Genomic DNA, 19,846 nt, shown 5'->3' with positions numbered 1-19,846 from the left:
TCTTGGCAACCGGTTCCTGCGCTATTCACATCGTTGCTAAGAACGCACGTAGAGCAAGTGAGCTTTGTTGCGAAGTGTCGCTGCTTTCCCTTTAAACTCAGTGTCCAAGCAGCTTTGACACTGGAAATGAGCCGAAACAATGGGTTGCGCAAGGGAAAGCATTGTACAGATGCTGAATTTTTCTTTTGTCACTTCTGTGTTTACATTCCTGCCATGAATTATTGCCTGAACTCCCACATAGCCATAATAATTCTTACGTGCATTCTGTCCAGGCAGTCGGTCTCTCACAAGTTTGCATGTTTGTTCGTACGTACAGTATTGAGTCATGGCAGTTCTGTGAAGTGATTTTTTTTGTTGCATGAAAATGGCAAGATGGTAATATCATAGTGGTACAAGAGAAATAATAGCCAGTGACAAGAGATATTTCTACCAGGAGAAACGAATGGGCACATCTCACGACATAAACCAAGGTGTCAATGTCAAGTGCACGGTGGAGTTTGGAGGTTACGTCAGCACAGTGAAAAAGGGAACAACAAAAATTTGCATCGACCCAATATTTTATTGGACAAGTTTTTGCAAGGTGTGGTGAGAAGAAAGATACATGGCTTTTATTTTAATTATCTAGTTCAACAGAATCCATTATGAACAGCATTGTATACTTTTACCTTTCACTCATTATATTTAATGACAATTTATTAGTATTTTTAGTCCTTCTGTTTCTCATAATAAACCCACAACTCCTTGCACCAAAATATAAAAGCAATATTTCAGGTGGAATGTATAGCAACATGTTAAATGCTGAAGCCATCACCACTATTCGACACAATGATTAAGTGAATTTTGCGAGAAAACACAATTTACATCCGTTTTTTCCTTGAAATATATTTTAAAATGTTAGTTGACGTGAAGGCTTCAAATGCACAATTTTTTAAATATAATTTTTATGCAGTGCTATCGCTAGTACGCACCTCACTCTGTTTCCCTTTCTTATGAAATCGCTGTACACAGCAGGTGCATTAGTATTGTATACAGAGAAGACTGGATCTCGCATCGACTTCATTCAAATCGTCCTCATCAAACATCGTTGCACTCAATATATCTGTTTAAATGTGTGACATAAAATAATACTTAGGAAATGATGTTTATATAAAGCCGAGTTGAGTAAAGTCCACTTTATGCACAGGTAGGTTAATCGGGACTGGACTTAGTCTAAAGTTGGATCCTTATTTGAGGTACACACGCCAAACTTCTGGAATTTGATCATAAGCATTATATCAACAGTTTCTTGCAATTTCATTGAATTTGTAATTATGCATTTCAAGTTTGCACGTTTCCCTAAAATGTCAATTTTTGAAGTATCTAGTAACAATATGCAATTGATTTTTTCTACAGAGGTTCAAAAATAATCAAACTTCAAGTACACAAAATCTCAAGATTATATGTACAGTCGATTATGAACTGTATGGTGTTAAGTTCCCCGTTCATGAAAATTGGAAGAAAAACTACACTTTTAAGTGAATTTTTCATTATAGTAAGAAAACTAAGTTGAGATTAATTTTCAGATAACACTTATTAAAAAGTAGATACTTGAAGCTTTCCAATGAGATATATTTGACTTTTTTCCTCCTACGGAGTACAATTTTACAAGCACGTAAACTGAGGGCTCAATATTTTTGTCACTGATAGTAGAGCAAGCATGATGCGCCGTATGAATATCAATTATGACGGTTACACTCCACAACAGGATGGAGCCCCCCCCCCCCTTTCACAGGGACACGATTGCTTCTCAATGGTGTTCTTCCACAGTGCTGGATCGGACGTGTTGGAAATGCAGACAACAACCTTTTCCCTTGGCCACCTGGTTCGCCGGATTTTACACCATATGATTGCATTTTGGGAGGTGGTTAAAGGCAGCATTGTATATCACTAAAGCCTACGTCCATACATGAACTTCGTGATCAGGTAATGCATGCACTGCGGGCCATTACAGCAGACATGATACACTCTGGGATGAGTTTGACTATCCTTTAGATGTGTGTCGTGTGACTCAGGGTTGTAATTAACGAATAAGAAACTTGGGACAGTTGCTGCTGCTGCTGATGGTGCATGTTGTGCCTGTGTAAGGTGAGAAATAATTTTTTTATAGGCTTTTGAAACTGCGCTATTCTTTTGTGTGTACACTGTATTAATCATTATTTTGTACAATTTGTAATTGTTACAATTTTTCATACATACATGGTGGCCATAGCTGAAATGCATCGATGCAACTACTATAATGTGAAAACACTGTTTAATCTGTATTCTGGGACCTGTTTGTTCACAAGATTGAATGTATTTATTACCACCTACAAAGCATATACTGTAGATTAGGGAGATTATGAATGAGCTAGAAAATCATTATCAATCAGTAATGGCATAATTCGTACCTAATGACTTTTGCCATCATTATTGTAATAAAACAAACCTATGTATGTAATCTGTGAATGTTTATTGCATTTCACTTATATATCTTAACACATATGTAAACTATATCAAGCCATCATCAAGTGATTTAACTAAGGTGTATTTTCGCAAGCTAAAATGATAATTATTATGTAATAAATTATAGTATGAAAACATATCTTTTGTTTAATCCTTGATGATATGGTTCAAATATTGTGTAAAAATATGTGCCAGATAAGTAAATAAAATTTATGTAAGTGTTCATATATTGTAGATATATAATTGTTTATTACAATAATCATGACAATGTTGTAGTTTCAGTTAAATTGCTTGTTGCAAATATGTAGTATGTTACCCAAACTCCTAATTACGTCACTGGTTATTTTTCCTTTTGTATAAACACGAAAACATTTCTCATCAGTTTATTTTTGTAAACCTGGCACATGGTAAACAAAACTTTGCCATTTTTACATTGGATTAGTTATTGGTATATTTTATAGGAGTAATCCAGCAGTATCAATATATTTATAGTATAAATGCCAATGGATGGCATTAATACAGGGTAATTCAAAATGATTGTTGGGGTTTCAATATTTTTTCTCTACAGCTCATGAAAAACATGATATCTATAGTCATGCCAATTGGTGGAGCTAGACTCTGTTTTATTTTGTTACAGACAGTAAGTACCCAGTCGATATGGATTTGGCATTAGGAGGCAGGCTTTAAAAGATTGGGAATTTAATCAGAGTCTGTCATTTCTCTGTGTCCAATACGTTTCTCAAAAAGTCTAAAGCAGCATACAGCTTCATTAGTCACTTCCACAAAACACACCACATTGTCAGTTGTGGTATGCAGAGTTCCCTCTGTTTTTCTAGTGCTTCTGGTTTTTCCTTTATGCAGGCACCCTGTTTTCTGAAACTGCATGTGCCACTAATGAATGAAATTTGTTATTGATTTGTTATTGAACAATGGTGACTTGAGTATGATGAAATTTGAGCACAGAAATGCATTCTCACTGCTGTGATGTACCATCTTTGAAAACCTGCCTCCTAGTGGTCAAATTCATAACAACAGCATGTCTTCATCAATCGCTCCAGTTATGTATGCCAAGTGTTTCATGACCTGCACAGAAAAAATATGAAAGCCTCACCAATAATTTTGAATAACCCTGTATGTAGTTATGAATTTAAATTATTTTCATATCTCCAGGCATTTCCCAAAATCCTAACCTTTAATGTTCCACATAATCTACAGTGAATGGATCTTGTTAACTGAACAATAACATATGTATGTTTCTATAAAGAGCTTGTTTTAAATAGGAAATTACAGGAACCCTAGCTTATGATTATTGTTATTTTTTGCAGCAATTCAGTAGAATGTAGGATGAAGAATTATTTGTAAGAGGTAAGATACAGGACAATGTAAATATTGGAAAGCAAATTACATTTTTTGTTTCTTTTGTGGGATGGAAAAGAGCTGTACATTGAGCACACCTAGCAGTTGAGATGAAATATTGTATGTAGCTTTGTATCAGTGTTGCATGTTTGTAGAGCGGTATGCAAGGTGCTTTTCAGGTTTGTTTTTATTGTGCACTTGTATCAGATGTGATTGTCTTGTTGCGGAGTTCCAGGGTGGTTCCCTACAGAGGCCGTCCAGTCTCTGCCGTGGCGCAGGTGCCAATTTTCGTTTAGTCTTCCTCCCTCTTAGCATCACGTGTTCTACCCCGCACATAATTCAAAACAATTGAATAGTGCTCCAGCTCACGGTTCGCACCGTTCGACAGGGACGTTAATGTGGCAGTGTAGCATGACGTAATGGTTGCTTCTTTTATGCAGTGCTTGTGCATTGGCTAGCTAGTAACTAGTGATGCCAACTGTAATAATGAAGCACTATTTCTATCACGTAAGGAGAAAGGCAAAGTGACGGTGAGTTTTGTTGGATTGGAAGCACCATGATATTATTTCAAGTACTTGACCGGTTTGACGTTGCGTGTGTGTATGTGAAAGTGCATGTGTTTGGTTAGTGAATGTTAAATTCAATAATGCCTCCAGTACTATTGTTCATATTTCATCACTTTAGAATTGCTCAAAAGAAATAACTTATGTTGCTCCATGAGCATTTCAACTCTCGGCCCCTACACATGTTCTTGTAGGAATTGCATGAAGGAAGTTGTTATTTTTCTGCTTAATGCGATGCATATTGTTTTCTTTGTTAAAATTGGCATGCTTTGATGGGTGACAAGTTCATAGCAAAAGAAAAAGCCACGTGGCTTATTGTGGTGTATATGTGGAAGAAAAGGGTAAACTGATGTACATTCTCATATCCCAGAACTGTGGTGGTCTTTACCTGGCTGAAACCTCAACGCCCAGAACCTCGCAAACTCCTCATGCATCCAAAACTCTGATTTCACCATTTCCGCCCACAGCAACAGCCGCAACACAATTTCAGTACCTGTTTTCTAGTAGCCATTATCCACTAAGTATCACCATCAACCAACACATCCGTTTTGAAAACACTGGGAAAGATTCTACATAACAAGTATGTGTCCAACCATTATCTTTTATTATGGGTAATGGTAAAATCTGCAGGGTTCTGGCATATAAAAACCTCAATTACTATCTAGCAGTATATTGAATTTGTCTTTAATTTCAACAGCTCTTAAATAAATTTACACTGCTGATCTCCATGGCAGAGTGGTTAGCACAGCACGATGGATGTTATTTGTGAGTGTCCATTCTTCACTCAACCTCATCTTCAATTATCCCCTAGTGGCAGAAAAGGGAATCAAAATAAACCAAATGAACCAATCCATCTAGCTGTTCAGTAACCATCCCAATTTGTTCCTGCGCCCTCCGATCCTCGTCACATATTTCAATGGTAAGACAGTTAAGCCTTGTCTCCATGTTAATAAAACATTAAAATACTGACCAAAGTTTTATACTATAAAAAAATTATACACTGAGAACGTAACATTTCCACCCTCTAAAATTATTTCTAAATAAATTTATTGTGAAGTTTCATCTGAAGATGACCCTGTTAGAGGGTGGAAACGTTACGTTTTTAGTGTATACATTTTTTATACTCAGTATTTTAATGTTTTATTAATATATTCAACATTTTTTTCATCTGACCCAGCCAGCAAACAGTTAAACACTGGTGAAAGTTCCTTTTTGTCTAACACCTGTTGCCATCTTCTCCCTGCAGTATATGTGCATAGGGTACACTACTGTCCATGGAAGCAGGGTGTGTACTCCTGGCAGGAGGAGGGGGGATTTCCCCCACCAACAGCTTTGTCCTAGAAAAATTGCCCCACCAAAAATGTATGCAGGGAAGAGATTTTGCAATTACTTTTGACATAAACTTTACTTTTGTATTGAAAACTTGCACAAAATAATGGAGCATAATATCAGATTTTGTGTGTTTGTGAATGTTGTATGCTCTCTCTTTCTCTCCCACGACCATTAACAGATCTACACCAATAACAAAATATGCAAAAAAAAAGTAAAACAAGAATGCATTTCAACTGCTTTGTAATTTATTGGAATTAGTTTGCTACTTTATAAATATCTGATCAAATGAATTCCTTTTATATAAAGGTAAAAAAAAAAAAAAGTAAAATGCTCCCCTGTGCTATGCACCACGCCATGAATGCATATAGGGGGTGTGAGTTTAGGGCCCTCACTTTCTTGATCACGGCCGAAGATGGGGTGATGTGATCAGCACCATGCCCCTGTCTGCCTTTACCCCCAGAGTTTCCTCCAGGTACATACTTTATACAACGCTGGTTGGGTGCCGGAGCTGCTTGAATAGGTGGAAAAAATCCAATGCTAGAGATTGAACCCGGGTCTCTTGCATGGTAGTCAGATGCCCTATATATATTCCTTTATATATTATTAATATTACATATAATTAAATATTTAGTGATTTATATTCATATGTAAAACAATAAATATGTATATCATATAATTAGAGGTGTGCGAGATCTCAAAAGTCTGTACTCGGATTGGGAAGTAAAATTTCCAGTCCCTATTCTGACTTCAGGAAATTATTCCCTGACTTTTTGGGATAGAAACCAGTCTGGAAATGCAAATGGTCATATTTAATTTTAGATGTTTTCTGCATTGTAAGTGTCTGAAACGTCTTGGAAAATGTTAGTTTCTCTTCCAGAAATGCAAAAACAATGACTTAAGGAGAAAATGGCATGTAGAATTCGAGATTTCCACAGCGTTGGGGTATTCAGAACATTTTCTGTCCTGACAATTTCCTGACTTAGTTGAAAGGGCAAATTTTTTCCATCCCGGGGTGAAGAAAACTTCCCATCCCAACCAAAAAAATTGTCCCCAACACACCCCTAAATAAAATAATTTATATACATATACACAGGGTGTCATTTTAATGGTGCCCACGGATCACAGAAACTTGTAGAGGACATCAAAACAAACATTAGTAACATTTTTATTGGTGCGTCGTTTCGGCACTACAGTCATTCAAAAAAGCCCATTTTAAAACCTGAATGCTGGCAACCCAACACATCATTTGATCGCATCTGTGATATCATTCCCTGTCATGAAGGCATTGCGTGCTAGTGTTGCCACGAACACACACATACTATGAAAAATGACATAGCTAGAACCAGCCACATTATGTACTGCAATACAAAGCAAACGTGTTCGGTAGACCAACGTGAAGTAAAACCGATGTGAAAAATGGTAGAGAAACAACATATTCAAAAGAAATATGAACATTATGATTGTCCTCCCCGACCAACCTTCAGTGTGTTTGTATCCTGCATGGAGGGTTTCAAAGTGTCACTTGCGTGCAGGTACAGGGGAAGGGGGATTACTGTATATGATAGTAACAGCTCACCAGCAGTTTATTAATTGTATTTGTAAATGATAAAAGGCTGCTGTATGGAAATTAACTAGTATCATAAATTCTTTGTCCTCCTTGGTGGCCGTGCGGTCTAAGGCGCTGTGCTTTGGTTTCCCGCTGCGGGACGGCATGGGTTTCAGTCTGCCTGGGTTCTCGGCCTGTGTATAGTACCAGTGGCAACCCACCATCGTGAGGAAATTGTGGAGCTACGAGTGAGTAGCGTAACCCGATCTCTGAAATCTCCTATAATGGCTGGGGGTTCGACGAGCTGACCACGTCACCTCATTTCTGGTTGCAGATCCCCACACCTCTAGGTAGGATTGTGGGAGGGAGACTGGACAGTCGGGAGATCAGCCTAGGCCCTACAAGGGAGGTCGAGCCACAAGTTATTTTATTTTTACATAAATTATTTCTGAGTATTTAAATGCTGCAACGGCTCAGTCCACATAAGCTTGTCGTGCCACTCCGGTATGAAAGATTCCAATTATTTATGAATGTTCATTTGCAAGTGACACATGTCGCTTGTGACTTTGGTGTGAAAGCTCCCTAAGGGGCATTGTTGCAACATCAGGGGTTCTTGGAGGTGACCAACAATAACCTCTAGACAGTGTTTATATATTTGTTGTCACTGCATGCCTGTTTTCTTTCTTTTGTTCTTGCTAATTTGCATTCTGTGTGCTAACATAGTGTGTGTGTACTAAAAGTGTTTTTTTCATTTGTGATTAATTTTCTTGGTGTGCCAAACTACTGTTGTAAATTATTGTTGCAAGCCATTTTGAAAATATGTTGTAAGATGTGGAGAAATACTATGTTATATGCCACACTATTCATTATGAAATACTAGCTGCAAGTAAATTTTGATGTACTATCACCTTCCGTTATCAACGCAAGATGTTGATCTATGTTTGCACCAATGCTCATAGCTTGGTCATGTCATTGTTCTTCATTTTCTGCAATTTCTGGAGGAAACACTGTGTTTCAAAATGAAGCATTTCATATAAGATTGTCATTTTAAAGTTCATTACACCACTTCGATACTTGTTTCTTGGACATCATACTTTCATTGACTGCCATTGGGATTTTTTTTAAAAAATTGTGAGATTAACAGATAGCAATCTCAATGTTCTTACATTCCACTTTTTCCAAACTTTCGTGTTATGAAAACTTCCTGATAGGATACTGGCCAATGTATCACTTTGTAACTTACGGGTTTTGGGTTTGATTCCTGATGGACACTGCACAGTAGTTCATATCCCATTTTAAACTGTAGGCCCAGTCCCTGTTAGCCTCTCTGAACATAATGTAAGCTTAAAATGCCTGAACCTTTATTGAAATATAGCTGGATTTGCATTTAGTCACTGAAAACGATGTTCACAGCCTATGAGAAAAAACTTATGAGTTGTGGAAACTAGATTTAGGCCTGTTTTCCAAGTGCGACCACATGCATGTAAGCTGCACCTTCCTTTCTGGGCAACCCGTACACTTTTAATAAGGCTAATTATTACTTTGGTAACTGTTCTTGGATTGCTTCATAAGCAGTATATTATTCAAGATATTTATCTTTTATTCTGTGCTCCTCCCCACCACTCCTCCCTCCCTTCCAAACACATGTTTTCTCTCTCAGGCAACACCCAACACGTGCATTAATTAAGATGGTGAATGAACCACTAAATGTCTTTATTAATTATGTGGCAAGTTACACAGAACCTGAACACTAACAGTGATGAGGTGCCAACAATGAAAAGAAAAATGATACTCAGTTTCCTTCACACAATACTTTTATTTTTGTTTGCACACTTTGCGAGTTATTTCTGGTTACAGTGTAATTATAGAAATTCTAGATTGATAAAATTGCCAGGAATTTTTCCAATGTACTCATAGAGTACCGAGTGATATTGGGTTACTATAAATGATTAATTGGATTTCAAAATACTGTATTTTCAAAAGTATTAGAAATTCAATAATGATTCATACATCAAAAGAACCGGAAACTCTCCAAGTTTTCCTGACACACTGTAAATGTTGTGTGCGCGCCCTGTTGGCACGTGACACACGTCCGAGTAGTAGTTGAGTTTGGTCCATGCTTTTTGTAGCATTCCCATGTCAGTGGTCATCACAGCAGCACCGATGTGTTGCCTGAGCTCAATCGTATTGTTGGCAGTGTGTGTGGTCCTTAACGTACCCCCTGCAGTAACAGATGAACACCTTGCGTATACCAACACAAAAACGTTCCCTGCATTGTCGCCATTTCATGCTACCACACTTTTGTGAGTTACCAGTTCTTTTCATATATCAATCATTATTGTATGTGTAATACGAGGGTCGTCCAGAAATAAAATTAACGGTTTGGTGTAAAAACCCAAACTACAAATGAGGGTGTGGAAAGAAATTTTCCACATATTCGCCATATCCATTCAGGCATTTATCAACACATGTACCAGTTTGTTCATACTGTCATTGTACTTGGTTGCCGCCAATGTATTCATCCATGTAGTGACAGCATCTTCAAGTTCATCAGACATGTTAGAGCGGCATTCACCATGGTCATTACCGCACACTTCATTATTTGTTTATGAATTTACTGGCATGAGTGTTTCTCGCATTCAGAAACCTTATCACTAGGGAACGGATTTTAAGGTGCAAAATTATGGTCGGAAAAGGGGTAAAAGGTTCTTAAAAGGTGCTGATAAAATGCCTTTATTCAATGCTTATTTTTCTGCACCTTCTGTACATATTGCGGATGGACCGAATAGAGAACTGTGCTGAATAGGTTTTGATGAAGTTTGTGTTTTCTCTCCTGGGTTTTGCTACATTATCTCGGGAACTATTTGGGCTGCAATGATTATATTACACTATTTTATAGCTCTCGTTCTGCTCTACAAAATGAGACTATAGGATGTTACGTAGCTGCTCAAGAAGAGTGAAAATAATTTATGTTTCTGTCCAATTTTTTAACAAAACATGAAAGAAAAGGAAGGGAAAAGATGCTGAAGCACCAAAAAGGGGATACACGTGTGTTCATTTTACTTCATTTTATATCCTAAAATACATATCTCAAACAATCTGTATGAAAACAGCTATATTTTTGGAATGGTGCTTTCCTACTTAGCACACTCCGCACCTCACACTTGGAAGGTTTCTCAATTTTGTTGCACATGTTTAGAGCTCACAGCTAGATACTGTACACATATGAGTACACATTTACACTGTCTCGTTATTTGGCTCAAATTGAGAGGGTGTAGGTGCTGTGTGCTACAGTCTTCTGGAAAGCACATTGGCAGCAACCGACTACAATGACTGTATCAACAAGCTGGTGCCACCCTATGGTAAATGCTTGAATGGGTGTGGCTAATATGTGGAAAGTTAGAGTAAGGTTTATAGTTTCTGTACAATAAATTTTTTGCGCATATCATTTATCGTTTGTGTTTTACACCAAAATGTTTCTTTTTTCTGGATGACCCTCGTACTTTGGAAAATACCGTGTTTTGAAATCCGATGAATCATTTACAGTAGCCCTATTTGGGATAAACGTTCCCTATTCCATAATTTTGTAGATTAATGTTTGTAAAACTTTGTCTGTTTACAGGAATGTCTCAGCATGGCTCCCCAAAGAAACTGTAAAAAAACATTAACAGATGTCATCAGGGTATAAGCGATAGAGTCCGTTTTTGCTGGAAACAGATCCATGGTGCAATATGTGTTTGTTAAGGATACAACATTCCTTTCTTTTTTTGTTAGTTTATTCCCAGGTTGGAAGGTATTGTAAAAAAAAAAAAAATCCCAGATCACTGAGATGTACTGAACGAAACCTAAAACTAGTCTGCATATAACTGGTTCTAACGTTTTAGCAGTATTGTGATAATTTGGAGAATTACTATAGTACTCATTTCCTGTCAGTTTATCGGTATTTGTGTATTTATTCCCGTTTACTTTTGTGATTTCATATTTTTCAAGTTCCTTAGCAGGTAGATTAGATTAGCAAAGCATGTTGGTTGAATGCAGTGTGCATGCGTGGTTAAGACATGTAAGGTACGCATGAATGTGTGATTCCAGTAACAATGTGATCCGCTAGATGCAGCTTGGGGTAATTATTAGAATAAAGGCTCAGCTACACATGTCCCCCCTCCCCCCACAATTTTGCTTGCAAGTGTGTGTAAAGGGTGTATTCAAATCATTTTTTTGTATTTTTTAATAGTATTATATATTATCATTAATCTCTTTATAATTTGCAATGAGCTATATAAGGCAATCATGCGTTAACAATCGTTAAAAATTTGACAAGTTTAAACTTTTGTTACAGTCTTTTTTGATCATAACTTTGGATGCTTTTTATTTTTTTTACTAATGTAGAATTTGGAATCTGCCTCATGATATGTCCAGCAGTCCATATATGCGAACTTTGTGAAATTTATATTTCCATATATTCTTACATATAAAATTTATAGTTAGGTGATCACCTTTTTTTTTATTTACAGTTTTCTATGTGTGTGTGTGATAAAGTTTGTTTCATGTATTAACTTTTTTTGTGTTACTGCATCATGAATGTGTACAGACAATGCAATCACAAGTCATTTGTTTGTAATATTTTGTTAGTAACTTGTTGAATTTTCTTTCATTATTATTTTACAACAAAATTTATACAAATATGGATGTATTTAGCAAAAATTAATTTTGAATGTATTCAGAACATATGGTATTGTATAACAATCGTGTGGTTACAGAAGCAGGGAATCAGACATTATAGTAATTGTGTTTTTATAAAATGAATTGCTTATTGTGTTGTGAAATGAGTGTGATTGGGAAATACAATCATTATGGGTATATTGTGAATAGCATGGCAATTTTTATGCATTAATTTGGATTTGCTACATCTTCAGTTGTTATGTATTATCAAAATAGTATGATGCATTTTTACATGTAAGTTAATCAGAAAAACTGTATTCCAGTTTGAATACAAGGTTGGTAGAAATATTGCATTGGGTTTATTATTATTTTCAGTTAGGTTAATTAAAATCATGTACTTCTTGTTTAGTGATTACCAAGCAAAAATGCATTTCCGTTGCATTGTACCAATCATTGCTTTATATCATATTTGATGAATTATTGAATGGAAGAAGCTTTCTATACATTTGTCTATGTAATAGATAAAAATCTGTTTATTTGGAAGCATTATCTTCCTGGTTGAAACCTGAGTGTTTCAGTTTTCTACATGCATAGGCACTTGGTTGTTTTTTCATAGATTAAGTGCAAGCATGATGTAAACATGTCATTATCTATTTTTACAATAGTTCAACGGTAATTGTACATGGGCATTTGAGAAGAACTGTGATTTAAGCAATGTAGGAAAACGTTTCATACTATTCTCCTATGCTGTGCAGTTAATTCAGTTTGCTATTAATTTACATAGAGATTTTCAAAATTCATGAAAGATTATTTTTCTTGTAGTTTACAGTAGTTACAAACATATAAACACAATTTTTGATGTAACGATTCAGGAAAATTCACGCTTCCTTCATCAGACATTTGATTAGTGTTACAGTTATAACAACAGAGTAAATTTATCCGAAGCATAAAAAAGCAGATATACAATGAATCTTGTCAATAATATTACATTGTTGGAACAACTGTGAAACAAGCAATCAGCTTTATTTATTATGCAGCAATGTAATATTATTGACAAGAATCATTGTATAACTGCTTCTGTATGCTTTTATTGAAGTTTTTCCATTGTTATAACCAACAATGTGATATTTTGACAAGTTTCATTGCATGACTACTTCTTTATGCTTTTGTTAAATTTATTCCATTGTTACAACTGGGGAACTGATTTTTAGGTGTTAATAAGAGAGATTTAGGACTTATAAACTCCAGTTTATGACACTTAGGTGCTCATAATAAATTAATAGCTTTAATTATTAATTAATAATAATTTTATGTATTAACTAGTTTTAGATACAATTTGCATACAAAAGGCACTATTTTCAGTGCAAGGCGTTCTATTCTTTGATTATAAAAATATACAATTTGTCCAATACAAAAAAGAAGGCAGGTTTGGGCCTCCCCTAGACACATGCTGATACCCCTTGCTGTAACATTGCCTCTTTTTCCTTCCGATTCATTCAAGGTGTCAAGGTTCAAGGGTCTCAAACCTTTGTGGTGGAAATTAAGTGTCATTCTTAATAAAAGTTATTTTTAAACTTACACCAAAGGTTTAAAAATAGGGCTTTTAGGCATTTACAGGAATTTATAGTTCATTTAAGGTCCTATAGAATTTCAGTAGAAGGGAGCTGTGTACACGAAACACAAATATATCTAAATAGCATATGTGTAGGACGTATTAAAAAATAGGTATGGAACTAGAAATCCGTTCCCTTGTTATAAATGTAGCATTAATCAAATTAAAAATAAATGTCTAAAATTGGGTTTAAATGCTTATAAGAGCTGTAAACTTCAAGCGAAATAATTCTTGAATGCAAGCAATACTTAGACAAGAAAAATCATGAAAGATTGCTTGCAAATATAAGAAATTAGATGTCAAACCGGCTGAATTCCATTCCATGCTGAACTGAGTTTCTTGCCCGATTGTACTTCCAGTATGCAGCAGTAGACTTCTGCGAAAGTGTAGTACATGTGTGTGAATGTGTAAAGTGTAGATCAACTTGATTTTGTGTGTCTGAGATGGGGATGATGATATGTAATCAGGGCTCACTATCTAATGTGTGAACACTCTTCATTAATGCAACATTCCTCAAATAAATCATGCAGATGTAGATTGACAGCTGTATTCGTGTCATTATTGCACTCTTCCATGTAGATGTTCATTTGGTAGATGCATTAATGAGGCAAGTGAGTGTCTGTGAGAGGGGTATGTTGTGCCATGCTAAGCAAAGTTATTGTTACATAATGGAAAACTGACTTTTCTGTTGCTATGATGAGAAGGGTAATGTCTGATACTATACAGGGTGTTCAATTTAAAAATGAACTCTTATACACTGATTTGTACATACTCCTATGCCAACTTGCTATTATTTACCGGAGGCATGTTTGTTGCAACATGTATCAACATTCTATCTCCTGAATTACTGGGTAATGTTCCTCTTTGAGCTCTTAAATGTGTGTGATTGGTTCTTAAATTGTTTCTACAAGAAGTTAGGACTTGAAAGGTGACTATAATCCTTTGGAGATAGTCATATGACCAAAGAGACCTGGAGCATGTCCGTAGTGGTGAGGCAAAATGCACTATTTTATGTAACCAGCAACTGAGCTTATTGCGCAGCAAGGAAGTGAGCGATTACAAGATAAAAGACCTCAATTTTTCAACACTTAAAAATGATACAACTCTGTCGCATCCGTTGTCAGTGCAAATTTTCAAACCATATCTCCTTATTGGGTATGTAAACAGAACTACTTTGCAAGGAGATCTGAAAGTGTACACAAGTATTTTCTGCAAGAAGCACTTGAACCCTACCTACAAAGCATGTCAGTTGAAATGTTCCCCCCTTCCTCACACCACACAACCCTTCTTGCACAAAGGAAAGCATCAACACAGGTTGAAAGAGTGGTTCCCCTTTTAAGTTTAACACACCATAGGAATGGGACAGCTTATCGATTGGATGGTAGCAATTATTCATTTTAGCAAAATTGCTGATAAAAATCTGCCAATGTATTCTATAGTAACCCACAGAAGTCCACTTTCTTTCAATAAAGAGGTCAAAGAGATGTCAAGGGGAGAAATAATTGATGAAAATAGGAACTCGAGAAGATACTATTGGACCGATGTGAAATTTTGGCCAATACCGATAAAGTACTGATATAAAATTTACCGATACCGATATTCTACCGATCTGATATAAAATTAGAAATGGTCCTTGAAGAACCTGAAAGGTTCATTGACCTTAATAAATGTGTGTTTGAAGGTGACTGCAGTGAAAAAGAAATTGTATATGTAGACATTTACTTTTTTAGAAAGTAGGGCATGGAGATTATTTATAAAAATTACAACACAATGGCAGAATTTTGCACTAAATTATCAGATATTTATCGATATATCGGATCAGTAAAATAATCGGTAGTTTTACCGATACACCGATATGCCTATATCAATAGAGTACCAATTAATCGGTCCCATCCCTACTATAAAATAAAAAATAAACAACAAAAAAACAAATGCCAAAATAGGCAATGAACACTTATTGATGACGTTATGCTCACAAAACAAGAGATTGCCTCCAACAATGTATTGTGACTAGAGGCAAAGTAGTAACCGGGGGAAAAGCATTATTCGGTAAGATTTGCAAAATGAATTCTATAACTTGCATTATAAGACCCAAAACAACAAAGCCGACCTCCTTAGTAGAGTGGATAACACAGCTACGATGTCAGGGCTCCTGGGTTTGAATCCTGGCCTGGACATGGGTGTCCTTTATGAGTGTCCCTTCATCAATTTCATCATATCATCATTCATTCTAATCTTCGCAATTAGCCAAAAGTGGCAACAAAGCGTAGTCAAAACAATGTAAAATGATTCTGGAACATCTTGTTTAAATACAGAAATAAGAGGCAACGAACCACACCCTACAGATAAGTTGATAATTGCAAAATATTTCTTCCTGTACTGCAGTAATGGTGTAATATGATTCTAAATGTAGCATCATGTAATAATGATGTAGAAGTGAGGTAAACAAGAGCTAACAGAAGAGTCAGTTTTATAAAATTAATTTCATTTTTATATTAAGATAGTGCAAGAAATATTGCATATGGATCTGGCTAAACATAATACGGAACCCTTATATTGTGTAGTTTATTGCAAGACAAACATCGTTGTCAAATGATTATGTAAAAGACGTTAGGATATCACAAACAGTGTTTTTATAAAGTCAATGGATACATATTTATTACTCAAGAGTAAAATTTGTAATATATTCCCTTTGGAAGTTGAAAAAGAAGGTAGTACTACAGTCATTCTGAAATTGGCTCGTTGCAACAATTGCCCATTGTTAGTGTCATTTTGTAATTTATTGTATCTTTTTGTTTTGTGATTGCTGTTGTAAGAAAGTATACGTGTGTGTTTTAGTAATGTTACAGTGGACTCTCTCTAATTCGAAATTGGATAATTCAAATTATTTGATAATTTATTCCCCTTGAAATTTCTATTGAAACCAATGTTAAAAATTCCTATGTAATTCAAATTTTTGAACCTTTTATTTGGATTGATTCGAAGGCAGCTATCTAGAAACAGCCGTAGGGAAGAAAAAAAATTGTGCTTGCTGGTATGCAGCCTCCATCCTCTCACTAATAGCATGGAATTGCTCACCTCTTTTGTGTGTGAGTGTTCGTCCTTGAACAGAACTCGTTCAGGTTCCTAGACCGAATTAAAGTACTTTAAAAAATAAAAAGGTTCTTTACGGTATGGAACCCATTTACACTTGCTGATTTTCTCTCCCGGATGGGAATGGAATTTATATACAATTCCTGGAACTCGAACAACCCTGGAAAAATCCAAGAAGTGCGAGGACAAAAAGCGACATATGTAAAGAGTATAGGACACTGCCAAACGAGTCGCAAGGTGGAGGAAACTGGTAGCCTAATTACTATTGTGAGAGGATTTGCTTTTGGCATGCACCATAAGACCACACACAAAATGTGGCAATTTTTACAGTAAGGTCCAATTGATGTTTATTATTTGTGTTTATACAGTAGTACAGTAGTTTTATTTTATTCATTTTCCTTAATAATGCATGTTTTTTTGTGCCCCTTGGAGTTCGAATTAAAAAGAGCCCACGGTATTATCATTATAACTTATACACCAACAGCTGGTTAATATGGCTAGCATGCTATAACACGCAAAGAATAGTTCAAATACTTATTTCTAAAGTGAATCAAGGTAAATTAAAGTTTAGAGTTCAGTCAATTATCTGCCCATATTTAGATTCTTTGCCTTGTAAGCAAACAAGATTATCCTAACACTTGTGCAATTTTCCCTAAGAAAGTGCAAAGGAGCACAGTTCTGTTACCCTGCTGAGAAAGATTCGCAGAGATTCCACTTTTGTGGCACTAGGGTATCGGAAGCTGTAGCATGTTAAAAAATTGTGGCATCCTACCAGAAAATTCACAAGTCACCACTGCACACAAGATATGTACATTGTAGGTTATTTTTGAAAAGAAAAGAATCAGTTGCAATTTGCCCAGTAACAATTAGCATTGTCTGCTTTCATTAGTAAAAAAAAAAGTAATCATTGTGGTACAATCAAAATTTTTCCTATATATCATTAAGGTAAGAAGCACTTGCACAAAATACGAGACTAAATTATGGTAGGTAACAGAACTCTGTGACAAACGTTGTATTTCAGAGTGGGGCACAATTTTTCCACATAACTCTTATACAATATTTTGCTCCTTTGAGCGAATACATGCCTCTGTGTTGAGTGCTTGAATCGTCAGGTAGTACAAACATAAATTGTTTAAAATGTACCTAAAATAAAATTTATTGGAAAATGGCAATTCAAAAATCAAATAGTACGGAAATATATTTATTTATAGTTCTGATAACAGCATGGGCTAATACAGTACTGCAATCATAGACTAGACTACACAAGAGATACAAATTACATGATATTGTCTTTTGAAGTGGGACCAGCACACCCAATGGAGTATTGTATACGCAAACGTAAACAAATATAAGTCTGAAAAAGTTACTAATCCCAAATAATAGAACACAACAATTAATATTTAATGCAACAGCCACAAGATATATCTAACTTATTTACATTTTGAACTAATTTGAAAATCTATTTGTGGGTCCTTCCACAGTGAAGTCTGTATGATTTCTATTATTGTGTAACGGGATCTTAAATAACACTCTTTCTATTGAGGATGTGCTGTCGTATTTCCCACAAGTAATGTTTTTTTCTTGTCAATAACATTTTTCCTTCTGGTCTGCAGTGTGTGTAAGTTAGCAACTTCCCATATGTTATGTTAGTTGTAAAACAAATGTCTCATCCTGGAAGTGAATTCAAAATATAAAAGATGAATGAACATATTTTTTTTTTCTGGCTATGTTTTGAGTAAGGATTTCAGATCAAGGAATCATATTTTCAAGGTGGATAGAATGTCTAAATCTTAGTATGTGGAGAAGGAAAGCTCCAAAATTTTAGGTTTGCTTTAAATGGACATTTTTGCTACCGTAATGCTTCCAAAAATCTTATAGCATTTTTTATAGCAGGCAGTACTCTACACAGAAGTATTTCCTGTAACGTTCCAGTTAGCATTTGCAATTGTGATGCGAAGCATGCAGAGAACATAGGTGTATACAGCACGAAGGGCATATGAGTTATGCAGTTTTCATTTGTTAACTAATAAATATAAAGAGCAAGATTTATAATTGAAAAAGAAGAAATACAAATCCGAAACATCAATCTTGCCTACCTACCGAGATATTTATATCCATTGGCTAGTGCCCAATGCTTACAATTGACACAACTGATGTATTCTTCCATATGTAAACAGTATGCACTTTGTATGATTTGCATCTAAAACCATTTTGTAGGAAACCTTTGGTTGAATAGTCAGCTTTTAAAAATGTGAAGTGATACATTGTTTACATCTGTCCCCATGACCTAGATCTTGCTTCCGATTGGTTATGCTACTCAAAATGCTAAAATGAGGACTAATTCTATCTATGAAACATACTGTGACATCAAATTGCTATAAAATTTTGTCACTTTACACAGTAAAATTTGATCATAGTACAAATGCTAAGAAAAATGCTTTCATTACAGAGTTATTTCAATCCTAAATATCCAAGCAGAAAGTGAATTTGCAACGAACGTTTTGACAAGTCGTCAACACTGCGAAAAGTTTGAGTGATAACATTATTCATGAAAAAATCTGTTAAAACATTTTGCATGTTAACATTGAAAGTAAAAGAAATGGTTATTTCAATAAGGTTGGAACAATGTTCAGCTATGATGTAGTTCACCATAAGACCAAAGATTTATCAGTTGAATTTTATGTTCTGGGTTCAGTATAAGAAACATTGTGTCTTGCATTTTCAAAGCTTCTAGCATTTATTCTATAAATGCATGGTAATTATTAAAAATCAGTTTTCGCATGTGTTACCTCTGTACTGCTTTGCTATCGTAACACACTGAAAGAATTTAAAACTAATCTCCCCACAATATCTGGTTATGACACACGAGCTAATTACAGACTGCCTGTAATGTGAATAATATTTAATTGTACTACCAAAGACATTAATATTATTATGTCTCTTAAGACAATTCCTCTAGATTCTCAATCACCTATTGTAACCACAAGTTTGTCTTTTCAGTGTCCATATTTTCACTCATTTTTATGTATATTACATATGTATAAATTAATATATATAATATATAAAAATTTTGAAACAAAAACACCAGAAAATGTAGACAAAGATACTGTAATGTAATGTTAGGCTGTGTTTGTTGCTTGTTATATGGTAAGGAATCTACATATGTAACAGTACCTATTGTAAATAAAAGTAACCAAAACTGAA

At 35.3% G+C, this 19,846-nt stretch overlaps 1 protein-coding gene across 3 annotated transcripts in view; it reads left to right on the top strand.

The window, feature by feature from the left end:
- The window catches only part of Csp (Cysteine string protein), a 98,781-nt gene extending 78,935 nt beyond the window's left edge, over positions 1-19,846 (top strand). For 2 of the 3 annotated variants that reach the window (XM_083132049.1, XM_083132047.1), the window contains one exon: positions 10,901-19,846. In XM_083132049.1, the coding sequence (XP_082988175.1) occupies positions 10,901-10,935 (35 nt within the window). In that variant the 3' untranslated portion in view covers positions 10,936-19,846. Of the gene's footprint in view, positions 1-3,806; positions 3,847-10,900 lie in introns of all 3 variants that reach the window. The other variant, XM_083132048.1, reaches the window with a different exon arrangement.

The sequence above is a fragment of the Lepisma saccharinum genome, chromosome 12 (assembly GCF_977018435.1).
Source record: "Lepisma saccharinum chromosome 12, izLepSacc3.1, whole genome shotgun sequence".
NCBI lineage: Eukaryota > Metazoa > Arthropoda > Insecta > Zygentoma > Lepismatidae > Lepisma > Lepisma saccharinum.
Note: the sequence above shows the minus strand (reverse complement) of the source record. Positions and strands in the feature narration are given on the sequence as shown.